At 34.6% G+C, this 12,324-nt stretch overlaps 2 protein-coding genes across 4 annotated transcripts; both read right to left on the minus strand.

Annotated features, from left to right (window-relative positions):
* Nucleotides 1-229: 229 nt before the first annotated feature.
* Nucleotides 230-7,186, minus strand: vnc (GNAT family N-acetyltransferase vnc). 3 transcript variants are annotated; one of them, XM_085959384.1, is made up of 5 exons: nucleotides 7,018-7,186; nucleotides 6,479-6,654; nucleotides 3,419-3,597; nucleotides 1,821-1,969; nucleotides 230-539 (listed from the first exon to the last, which is right to left on the minus strand). In XM_085959384.1, exons 3-5 carry the CDS (start codon nucleotides 3,576-3,578, stop codon nucleotides 318-320), a joined length of 531 nt encoding a protein of 176 aa, XP_085815510.1. In that variant the 5' UTR covers nucleotides 3,579-3,597; nucleotides 6,479-6,654; nucleotides 7,018-7,186; the 3' UTR covers nucleotides 230-317. The 3 variants fall into 3 exon arrangements, with proteins under 3 accessions (XP_085815510.1, XP_085815509.1, XP_085815511.1); XM_085959383.1 differs by lacking the exon at nucleotides 7,018-7,186 and adding an exon at nucleotides 6,762-6,981; XM_085959385.1 differs by lacking the exon at nucleotides 6,479-6,654.
* Nucleotides 7,187-8,247: 1,061 nt separating this feature from the next.
* LOC147063322 (uncharacterized) lies at nucleotides 8,248-9,186 on the minus strand. The gene has a single exon (XM_085959382.1). It carries the CDS (start codon nucleotides 9,055-9,057, stop codon nucleotides 8,395-8,397), a length of 663 nt encoding a protein of 220 aa, XP_085815508.1. The 5' UTR covers nucleotides 9,058-9,186; the 3' UTR covers nucleotides 8,248-8,394.
* Between the last annotated feature and the right edge of the window lie 3,138 nt (nucleotides 9,187-12,324).

A 12,324-nucleotide genomic window follows, 5' to 3' on the forward strand; every position in this document is an offset into this window, starting at 1 on the left:
AGTTACGCCTTATTTAATATAATATTGATTGAGTTTTTGTTTTTTTTTTCGATTTCATCATTTTACATGCAATTAAGTGAAAATAGTAAAAAATGCAATTCCGACATTTTTGATCAAACTCATTGAAATAACATTGGCAGAAGCAGGATTTAAATCTGTGCGGACTTAGAGATGGCTGGTCTATTGTCCACTTAATCACAGGGTTTAAATGGGAAAATAATTTCAAAAATTTGGTATAAATATTTTTTTATTAATGTAAAACAGACGTAATATTCATAATGTGTAATTTTAATGAATCGTTATTCTATTGTGAATATTCAACACTGCGAAATAATAGCCGATTGGGATTTGATTTCCATGAGCTGTTCGTCGTCGCTGGTGTCATCAAACGTGGTGAGGTCCCTCTGCATGGAGTAGGCATCCTCGCCGTCCGCGTAATATTTCGGTTCGATGTCTAAGATCTTAAAATGTAATGAATTTGTGTATAGATTTAAAGCTGCCCTGTTGCTTTTCCTTACGTGAAGAGACACATACCTAGCCTGGAAATGAAAGGTGTTCAAAAATAAATTAGACATATAACAATAAAATAGTATGTATGTATCATAATACTGGAATAACACTTAAGTGAATCTAAAACTTTGTTGAAATGGACATATTATATATATTGAAACGTCGAAAATGCAGTATCTCGTAAGTACATTCATCAAAATGTTCAGGAGACAAAAACATAAAATAAATATAAATAAAAAAACTTTTTAGTAAGAAAAGTTTTACTTTATAGAATTATTCTATTGAGCTTAGTATAAAACGTAATTAATAATTACGTTTGAATTTACCAAGTTGTTTAATCGTGTCCTTAATCACTTGGCATGCCACCATAGGAAGTTCAGTAAAATTGCCTACATATCTTTATTAATACACCTATTGGAAAACGTTTGCAATGGAATAAAAATAACATCCAAATGGGGGGGGGGGGCATTAGATTTCTGATTTTCTGCTTAACTTAACACTTACACTTTTATTATTATAAAATAGGTTTTATTGTATAATAATGTTGTACACGGCTATATACACGTTGTATTCAAAGGATGTAAGATGCAAATGTCGATTTATTATCTAAATTTAGCTAGTAATATTAAAAAAGGGAGGAAATGACGTGGGAAAAACGACTAACCATCATTTTTGTGGGTATTTTTTTGAATTAATTCAATGATTAATATCAGATTAGGGATATAAAAACCAAACTATTAATTAATTATCATGCACTTCAAAGTTACGTCTATTTTGTATTTTAACTTTGACCAAAACCATAACAAAAACGTTTGATTTGTGTGGATTACGTCCTTTTTCCTTTCCACAGTCGATGGCGATATTAGTTTAGAAATTTGCTACATATTATACACAATACGAAATGACTTAATTAACTAATTTAAATGTCTTCTTGAATAATTTTTTTATCATCGACTACAATCCTATATTGATCTTAGTCATTTCATGAAGGTTGCTTTACATATTTTTTTTACAAGAAATGTTAGCCACTTGCTCAAAACATTAGGTACCCAAACAAATATTAAAAACCAAAATATGAATTTCCTAGACCCAGCATTTGAACCCCGAGACCAATTACTTCAGAAACGGACATGATATCACTCTTTACATATGCATTATACACACAAGCACATATGGATGTGAGTCCATGAATCCCTCTAGCAGCTCTTCAAATGTATATTTTGGCTCCATCAGTCGGAGAATGTTTTATCCAACATCTTCGAGATGGGTTATAGGAAACGAGGGTAGCTAAGTAAAATTAGAGTACTGACCTGAAAGCACTCGACCATAGCCTGAGAAGCTTGGTTCATGAGTTTTTGCGCAAGACCAAGCCTACGGTGTGACCGCTTTACGGCTAAAGATGTGATATGACCGTGTTTATTGTCCTCACCATCCTCTTCCATTTTTGCTAGGACGTAACCTGAAAAATGACAATAATATAAATGTTATATAATATAACCTCATCTGTCACATTTATGTATTATTTACTTTTATTTCCGTTAATTATATATTGTACTGAGATTCAACATAACATTGTAAGTTTTTATTTGTGCGATGCCTTACAAATTGATAGGGTGCAGTGTATTACGTTGCTTTTGGTAAAATTGTTACCATTGTGCCCCATACACACCGCAAACATTAGGCGAGGCGAGCATGGAAGACACATGCACGGCAACGTTATTATTTTTTTTAATCACAGTAAATGTAAAATAATTTTTTGTATGTATATGTAATAAGTACATATTATTGAGTCCTCTGTTACTTTTTTAAATATAGCATCTTCTATTTTATGGCCACAAAAATCAGATTCAATTAAAATATGTGTATCAAACCTTTCGGTTTCTTTAGGCCAAAATTGAGTGAAAAGCAATCGTCTTGGAGAGCACATAAAACTAGTGCGATATTTAACCTTGTTTTTGTGAAACTAATTTAATTAATAATGTAAGGCTTGTTAGATGATATGGTTGCAATTTTCAATGATTTCTCAAGGTGCAATACTTAATACGTTTTTAATAGTTTTGGATCTATAGCAAAAATCTAATAGGTTGAACAACGATTTCAGTTACTCCATCTCCACCGGTCATGTATGTGCAGCCGCGATTTGTGCGCGGCCGCCTTCCATGATGCTATAAACGTATCAGAATTAAAAGATTTACGCAAGATTCACACTTCCTTGTCCCGAAACGAAGCTGCACGGGACTGATGTAACAACCATGCACCTTGGTGCTTAAAGAAAGAGTTTAGAGAACATGTGGCTGATATCTGCTACGAAACCTCGTCGTGAGACAGCCAAGATCCACACCGGATTGCAGAGCCAATAAAAAATAAAGACAGTAGGTGTAATACACGCGGGATGTAGCCCTCAACTTCTCAAGAAAACCAGCAAAGGGCAGGGCATGTCGTGGGCGGGGCGTTTCGTTGGCGTAGTGACAAAATCATTTAACTCGGTTATTGGGAATACAGCGGCAATATACTGGATTATTTGGGTTAGTTTAAGTTAGGTTAGCCTAACAAATAATCCAGTATAACGGCTATTTTCAAAATGTGTTTGGCGCTGTATTCTCAATAACCGAGTTCAATGATTTTGTCACTACGCCAACGACACGCACCGCCCATTGCTGGCTTTCTTGAGAAGTTGACGGCTACATCCCGGGTGTATTCCTCATTTCCGTACTGTACCTAAATATGTTTACTCCACTGCGTAAGATTAAAAGTCGAACTCAAATAACAACGCGTAAAAATAATGGTTTTCCCTCTTGTTCATAAATGTTATATTTCAATATGAACCTTGGCGTTCGATCATTGTAGCTTGTTTCGATTCACTGTGTACACAACCATTGGAGTAGAATCAGTTATTGTAGACTCTTACCAACGATGTGTCCCTTTTCGTCCTCTGCTACATAACTTAGCTGCGGCCACGACAGTCCATGGTAGAAATAATATTTCATCTGATAGTTTTCGGGAAGGCAGAGAAGATTGCAATGTTGCATATTCATCAGGTCACCCGGACGCGCACACCGGATATTCATGTTTATATATTTTCGTTATCTGGAATAAAATAACCTCTTTTATAATACAAAATTCGTGTCTGCTCAGATGTCTCGGTCCAATAGTTCTTAAGTCTAGAAAACTGAAAATCAGTATAATAACGAATCTCAAATCTCATGAAAACCTCAACATTTTCAATGGCAGTATCAGATTAAACTACCCTACCCTATAGTTTGCAAAGATTTAGATATTCCCATGTTAGTATTATAGTGATAGACTTGAACAACTCATTGCTTGTAAAAATTAATCTCGATTCGAAAGAGGTTGAAAATTCATACATTTTTACAATGCAAGTATTGGCCGTGTCATTAAAATATATAAAATTAAATGAGTCGATCTGTTTGAATAGTAATAATTATGTTAATAATTTAAATTTGATATTATAGCCAATACATTATCGTCAAATAAGGGTCATCGATAAATAAATAATATTGCTTTGCGGAGATTTTCACAAAATTACGTGGTAGTTGCAACCAAAAATTAGTATTGAATAAACACCAGCTAACTCATTTTGTTGCTATTGGAAAATGAAGTTCCAAAGTTGTCCTGCAGACATCTGTCTGTTTACAATAATCTTACGTAACCAATCCAAAATACAATAGGTTGGACATTTAGTTTAAAGTATTTTACGTTCACTCACTGGAATGTTTATATAAATGAATACAATATTATTTGAATAATTCAAGACAATTATTGTCTTAAAACTGTTAAAAATAATATTATTGAAGCGACCGCAACCACTGTTATATCGCCATTTCTTCTATGAGGGAAGACCCATTGTCCAATTCTGTTGAAAAACTTTACTATTTTACTGAGCCCATCTGTATTCTCCAATGCCAGGGTATATTTCAGTTTCTCAACGTTCTCAAAGACGTCTTCAAGTCGCGCCTCTACCACTACTCTGTTTTCATACACTTCAGATCAAAACTTATCTTAAAGAATACTAAAATAAAGCTTTACAAAATCCTCACCGTGCCCACATTGACATACGGATCATGAGAGGCAATTATATATCTTTAATAGGACGGAATTAAGAATGGTCTATGGAGCCATTATATACACGACACATGGCGAGGAAGACATGATTTATGTGCTGTACAACCCTCTGATGCTTTAGAATTGAAAGAGAGAAGAATATCTCAAGGATAATAAGAACTCAATCATCTAAGAGGCCTCATTTCAGTAGACTGGAAGGAAAAAAGATAGTCGGGAGATCTAGGCTGTGGGGGCACATACCAGGTTGAAATGCTGGTGATGATAATGATGACTTATATTTTAGATGTAGTGTCATACAAGATAAAATTGAAATGCAGACGCCTCATGTCAGTTTAGTAGTGTTTAGGTTAATCAATCCTATTGACGATATCTCATACTTCCTTCAAAAAGTTGGGTTTCATAATATGTTAATATGTGATTCCGATTGAGCTTCGTGGGAATTCTAATACCGTTTAAAAATATCAAACAGACGCACCATCCTCGGTATGCTAATGGATACCATAGGTGCACGCCGCATGGGTAGTGTGACTGAGTTTAATACCCCGTTTACACGTGCATGGATTTACTGCTGACATTACATATTATTATCGCGGCCATAACAGATAAATGCACGTGTACACATATTATCATGTAAATTGCAAGAATGAACCAAAAAAGTTCAGAGGCTTTTGAATTTTCACACGACAATTGGACTGGACGATAGTGGTGAACCTGCCGGTAAAAAAATGAACTACATCGCGCACTCACTTTGAGGTTAACCGATTTTCATGACCTGTCATTTTTTTTTTTTTTTACTATGTCCGATCTGAATAAGCTCATATGGGCCTCCACAGAGTGGAGGTTTGTATTGACAGATTTTTGTTTTTACAAGAAATGGATGTCAGCCACTTGCTCAACCTATTAGGTCCATACTCTGACTCATACACAAATTGAAAAACAATATGTATACTTGCCAGACCAAGATTCGAACCTGGAACCCACGACGCTATAATCCAACGCTTAAGCTGCGCGGCCATCGATGAACTGTCAAATAGTACCACAATGACAATATTGTGTCTTCTCATTCTTCATCTTACTCATGAAGAATGAGATTGGGGAGACAGTCAGAACTTTTACCTACGTGTAGACAGTTAATATAGCAATATACCCCGTTTACCAGGCATGGATTTACTGTGTACAGTAAGAAATTGTATGGGGAAACATGTATTATCCTGAAGTTGGCAAGATTGCGTGCATGAATCAAACAAGTTTGGAAGCTTTTCAACTGTGCTGATTTTTTATGCGCATGTAAGATCTGAGCCTACGTAGTAGAACGATAATGGCGAACCTGCCGGTAAAAAAACGAACTACTCATTTTGATGTTAACCGATTTTCAATACGTCCTGTCAAATAGTAGTATAAAATGACAACATCGCATCTCGCTTACTCTTGAAGAATGAGATTGGAGAGACAGTCAGCACTTTTACATGTAAACAGTTATTGTCACGATAGTTTAAAAAAGCACTATTTCCGACAGTAATTCCATGCATGTGTACAGGCGCTAATAGTTTTAAATACACACTATTGGTGTAAGTAAATCTATGCACGTGTATAAATGCTATAAGTCTATGCAATACAATTAGGTACTAATAATTAATCCTGACTTTGTTATTAGTATAATGTGGAAACCATACTGTTTTTATATTTATTGTATTTTTATAATAAATTACATTACAGTATGTAGGTATGCACTGCAACTCTTTGGCTTGCAAATGAAAGATATTGATACGTGCACTTCATATTATATTATGACAGTTTGGCAGAATGCTACTTTGATGTAGGTACCAAAATACAATCTGAAAGAACGTAGAATGAATGTATTTTTAACGGATATCGTTATACTTACATTTAGCTTAATTTATTCTAATGACATTTCCTTCGCAGGTTACTCCCGGCGAACTTTTTTCACACGATTTCTGCCGTCTTTCAAGTCAGTGACAGTTTGAGATTCTGACGAACCGCCCAAAAGTTCGCGGACAAAGCGAAATCGGGACAGAAAACACTTCCAAACCAGAAACCAACCTAAAATACGGAAGTAAGAATAGAACGTTTATTAAAAGAACTACAACAATATATATTTTTTTACGGTAAATCGATCTTATCAAACTAAACGCTGCCTATTGACCTACCGAGTGACACTAGCAAAATCAACACAAACAGGAACGAAATTATGGAGAACACAGTCAGTACGAGTTCTTGCATTTTCTTATTAATATATACGTGTAACTTCTGCGGATGTTCTCATCGCGTACTGCATAGCACTAGCGTAGCTTTGGCATGGACTTGCTAAATAATCACAATCAAATCCGCTGCCAAGTGTGTCTACGCCATATTGGAGACGCAAGGGGCAAAGGGCTCCGGAGATAACCTCTTAAATTGACTCACCTTTTGAAAGAATTTTATGTCTTCTAATGACTTAAAAAATATTTGTTGGCACAGTTACAATGTGATGTATTTACTGATTAACTTCTGTGATTATGTTAAGTCAACGAATAGATTCATGTAGAAAATATCTACATGTAGATAGAAATCCAGCCGAAATTCACATGCAAGTGATGTTGCCAAACGAAAAATACATTGAAAACCAGGTTTCAATGAAAACTCTATCAAAAATTTAAATCTTTTTCTACGAATTTTAAATTTACATGAATAAAACACACACGTTGGTCTTTATAATAATATTACTTATGTTGTTATGAAAGAAGGAAATATATAATTTATTTTCTAAGAAACCTAGTGTTTAAGTGGCAGAACTTCATTATAGTTAGAATAGAATAATGGTTTTTGTTAACAAAAGAATTATTTTAAATATTAAAATAGGTACTTGGTTATCTTATTTAACAAATAAATAAAATATAAGCAGGTAGGTACTAATATAATAAGAAGTGTATAAATTTAATGTCTTATCTTAGTAATTAGGGAGGTGGCTTCTGGTCCAGACCCCCCAGAACCGGAAAAAATACAAAATATGTACGTAAAAGGAATATTATTTCTTCTTAATCTTCATCAGTACCTCATGACTGAGTATCGTGACACGGATTGGCTGTGGAACAGCTTTTTAATGGGTTGGCCCCACTCATTTCAGCATTCGATGACATGCAAGACCTGTGATCACTTGAAGACCCGTTACACTCATAATTATCGAATGTGTGGTGTAACGGTCTTAACTATTAGGGTCGTTAGTGTCTATTTGTGTCGTCTGCGCGTGTTCCGGCATATTAAAGCAAATATTAGATGACTCAGATCGTTGCATCAATTTATGAGTGCTACGAACCTTCTAGTGGCCACACATCTTTCGTGTCGTAGAATGCCTAGAGTGGAGCCAACCCCTTCATAGGCTGTTTGATAGCTAAATCATCCAAGCCATGAGTTTGTAACAAAGAATAAGAAGTAATATTCCATTTACCTAAATTATTGGTATTTTTTCTGTTCCTGGGAGGGGTCCGATCTTTATGTGCATACCTATAAGGAATTTATTCTTAATCGATAGATGTATATTATTTAACTTGATTTTTTGCTATATTAAAGATTGTGAGTTTCTATTCCATGTGACTGATTTAAATAATTATTATTGTCACAAAAAACATATTTAGGATTCAAAATAAAGTAGAAAGGTTTTTGAATTAAGTAATATGTATTTAGATTTGGATACATAAAAAGTAGACAGGTGGCAAATACATTTGTTTGTGTTTTCATTCAGTTCCAATAAACTGATTTGAGATGTTGATCTAGTGTTAAAAACTTTTCACATAATACGTGCAATCAATCAACTTCATCATCATCGTCGTCATGTAAATGCTGAAGTTTTAATTGGGTAGTCTTTGCATCATCGTTTGTAGTTTTTTGTTTCTTAATCGGTCTGGATGATTTTTCTGATTTCCCGACAACATACTGTGGTAAAATGATTTTGGAATCTTTGTAGGTTATTTCTTTGATGCTATTGCTTTCTGGTTGACTTTCTATCGCAAGAATATTTCCTTGAGTGTCTTTTACAGGTGTTCGATAAATTAATTTTTTTGGTGTGTCAAGTTTCATATCTTCATTGTTTGTCTTTTCGTACGAAATTATTGTTTCTTTATGGAAAATGGCAGCAGCCTCAGCGTTATTTCTGTCCGTCATGTCTGGAACGTTTTGCAAACTGTAACAGGTCCATTTGTTTGGATTCTTTTTATACCCGGGTACATTTCGTGCTCTCAAGCAATCCGACAGCGGTGCTTCGGGTCGTTTGAAAATACTCTCTTTTCCTCTGAATTGTTTTAACTCTGATTTCGTTTTGCGAATGACTTGCCTGTTTGCCGTTGGACCATCGTCGTAAGCAATTATGCTACTGCTCAATTTTCCAACGAAATTGGCTTCCTTTTCTGCTGCATTCAATTTATTGAATAATGCCTTCTGTCTATCTTCGAAGGTTGTCATTGTCAGCATGAGCTCTGACGTTTATGAACTATTCAATCGAACAAACCGGTAAATGAGAACCGCTTTTATTTATATTTTGTTTAGAAAATAATATACATAAAGGAGTATCCGACAGAACGTCTGACGTTCAATTTTAATTTGACATATCCTATCAGAGTCTTCTTTTTCTTTTTATGGCTGTGCAGTACTGCCATGATTTTGTCACTCAACAGGATATTTTTTAAAACGTTAAATTTCTGCAAAAAATAAAGTGCGCATTATCTTCGGTAAACTTACTATTTTTTGGAAAACATATTTTTGTTTTCCTATCAAAATTAATCCGGTCGAATTCCGTTCAGAATAATTTTTAACTCATTATGGTTTATTCAATTATTAAACAGTTTGCGGCGCTCTACCAGTGCCAGAGTGCCGCGGCGCACAGTTTGAATAGGTACCACTGTCGTACCATATATTTTTATGTTGTACATATTATTACCAATACCTATCACCATGGCCCCCACATCTTGAAGCGGACTTCTCTACTAGGGAATCCAATCCCGAGCCAAAATTCTGATCCCGGGATTTCGGGATTACAATTTGATAATTTTTTCATTTCATTTTTTCATTTCATGGCATTTTTTCCATGGTAATACATTTTTTTTTATATTTACAAATAACATTAATAAAATCGGTCAAAAATAAATCTAGTATAATTTATACTATTTAAGACATTTTTATACAATGTTTTCATTAGCTCGTATTCTTATTTGTCCGGTGGTTGTTTGTCCGGTACAAATCTTATAATCGATTTTTAACTAACTTCCCGGCTAGCTAGTGTATTTGAAACTTTTAGAATATACCAGAACACGATGCCAATGCATACATTTAATACCTTTAGCCATCTTTTAAGCAGAATCGAATTCATTTTCAATTAATTCTGTTTTGTATAGAAAGTTATTTCAGAAAAATCCGTAAAAAGTTAAAGACTATTATTGGTTACTAAGGCGGTGGTCCTAGCAACTAAATTATTAATATATACGTGCGTTACTATGGAAATCAAAATGAAATGTCAAAATGACATTTCAGTATTTTATATTTGTTTGTTTGTTTGTTTTTTATTTAATTCATACAAGTACAAGTTTGAGCATATTCAGTATAATAATTCAACAGAAAATTTAAAAACGTTGTATATAAATTTTTTTTTATCTTGTAATTATTATTGTTAATTATGTTAATTGTTAAATCTTGAAATAATATTGTGATATAAATAATAATGTGAATTTAATATGAGATTGCTGTTTCTGGTAGTAAAAACTCATTAATTAAGTTAGCTACATTTAAAATAGTAAAGCATATCGTGGTTGGTGTATGGCCTTTCTGCTTCATAAATCTAATTAATCAGCCAAATATGAAACTGCTGTAAAACTTATAAGATCATGGTGGAATTACTTTGTTAAAAGTGCGAAGAATTGTTTTACTCCAATCTTTCTCATTTTTATTGATTTATGTGAAAAAATAAAATGAATCGGCAACTTACATATGGGTATAAATACAACTTTATCAAACTCAGTTTATTTCTAATTTAGTTATTTGTTATTAAAAGTATTTTTTCTGTTATTTTAGTTTTTATTTTATTTTCCATAAAAATTGATAAAAAATCAATCCCGAAATCCCGGGATTATGTTTACCAATCCCGGGATTCATAGGTATCGAAAATAGCTCGGGATCCCGGGATTGGATTCCCTATTCTCTACCTATCACTAAGATTAAAGACAGTGTTACGCTCTATTGTAGCGTTTTCCAACATGGTGTTCGATATAAAATGAAGGGTAGGTATTCAATTTATTTTAACGATTTTATTGTATTTTTTCAATACAGATCTAATAAAAAGTGGATAATTGAATTAAAGAGTTATTGAGTATTGACACACAATAATCAAAAGTTGCATCGTACAATCACGTCAAGATGCAATAAAATAGCGCCACAGGCGATTTTTTCTTTACTATTGGAGTAAATTTGTGGTGTGTGTTTATCTCAGTTATCTAGTCAACCCGTCACGTCGGGACCCCGTTGAGTCCGGGCCCCCAGGCTAGAGCCCGTCAGCCCCCCTTGTGGGGGCCATGCCTATCACTGCGTGGACTAAAATTATAGTACAGATACATAGTTTGGTACTAAAACCTATAGTACAGTTGGCAACACTTAAGATTTGAGAAAATTGAGCTAGGTATGTTTAATAATAGTAATATTATTAGTCCCTAACCTGATGTTGACTTGTATTATGTTTATGTATCAGTGTTTTTCTTCATCGTGTCCCAGTGTCCTAGTGTCCTCCAAGAACTTCCTCCTTCCTCCATATCTCCCTATCCTGGACCAATATTCTGTAGCGCTTATATTCCATTGTACCCACCGCGATTGGAATGTATCGCTATTGCCTAGAGTAGGTACCTAATAGAGGTAAAAACAACTAAATAATCCCATCGCGATACAGTGCAACCGCGGTGGTTACAATGGAATACAGACGCAAGTATCTGTACCGGTTGCTTTGGCATACCTGACACCATCCAACTGTCGAAGTATGAATGGGCCTTAAAGTTAAGAGTCGACTTTCGACTGTCTGACCTGCCACTAGGAAGCGTGCTTTCAATTCTGATTGCATAGTCCACCCATCAGAATCTAATACGAATGTGGCGGTACACTGTTGTTGGACGAGATTGCGCAGCTATGTACTTACACCTACAGGTTATGACGTCATATCGCTAACAATTTAAATGCCCATAGTTTTGCGCATAGAACTCAATTCTCCCATCTTCGTTGAGACCCCATGTCCTCGTGACAGGGTTGAGATGATTTGGCGGTCTGGCAAACTTCTCCACGGCATTACACCACTCTTCTCGGTATCCAGCGACAGAACCCAGTTATTACCTAAAAACTCTCAAACCCTTATACATAAGTTGGTAGCTAGCGTGGTTTGTCTGCCCCCACGGGATGTCACCGCCGTGTACTTATAAAATAATGACGTATTATTTACAATCGTTTAATTAGTTAAATTAATTTTATCATACAATATCCACATACATTGAAGATGTCGGAAGGCGAATCCGAGAATACTAACCCCAAATCCTATGGAATGGTACAAAACTCACGTCAATCAGAATTTATATGATTAATTAGTTAAGCTATAGCCAGCGCTCGTAATGGATTTTTTACGAACCGGAGCACCCGATAATTTTCCGAAAATATTAACAATGTTTTTCCAATAATTTGATGTATATTTTATAAAAATAAGTCAGTTAGATT

This window comes from Rhyacophila brunnea, unplaced genomic scaffold, assembly GCF_057557595.1.
Source record: "Rhyacophila brunnea isolate RB1 unplaced genomic scaffold, BYU_Rbru_1.0 scaffold_9, whole genome shotgun sequence".
NCBI lineage: Eukaryota > Metazoa > Arthropoda > Insecta > Trichoptera > Rhyacophilidae > Rhyacophila > Rhyacophila brunnea.

Excerpts from the sequence above, each read along its gene's own strand:
- vnc (XM_085959385.1), bottom strand. The coding sequence starts at position 3,578 with ATGAATATCCGGTGTGCGCGTCCGGGTGACCTGATGAATATGCAACAT. Across the intron at positions 1,970-3,418 it reads CGAAAAGGGACACATCGTTG|GTTACGTCCTAGCAAAAATG; the intron begins GTAAGAGTCTAC and ends GTCATTTTTCAG. Across the intron at positions 540-1,820 it reads CTATGGTCGAGTGCTTTCAG|GCTAGGTATGTGTCTCTTCA; the intron begins GTCAGTACTCTA and ends TTTCATTTCCAG.
- LOC147063322 (XM_085959382.1), bottom strand. The coding sequence starts at position 9,057 with ATGCTGACAATGACAACCTTCGAAGATAGACAGAAGGCATTATTCAAT.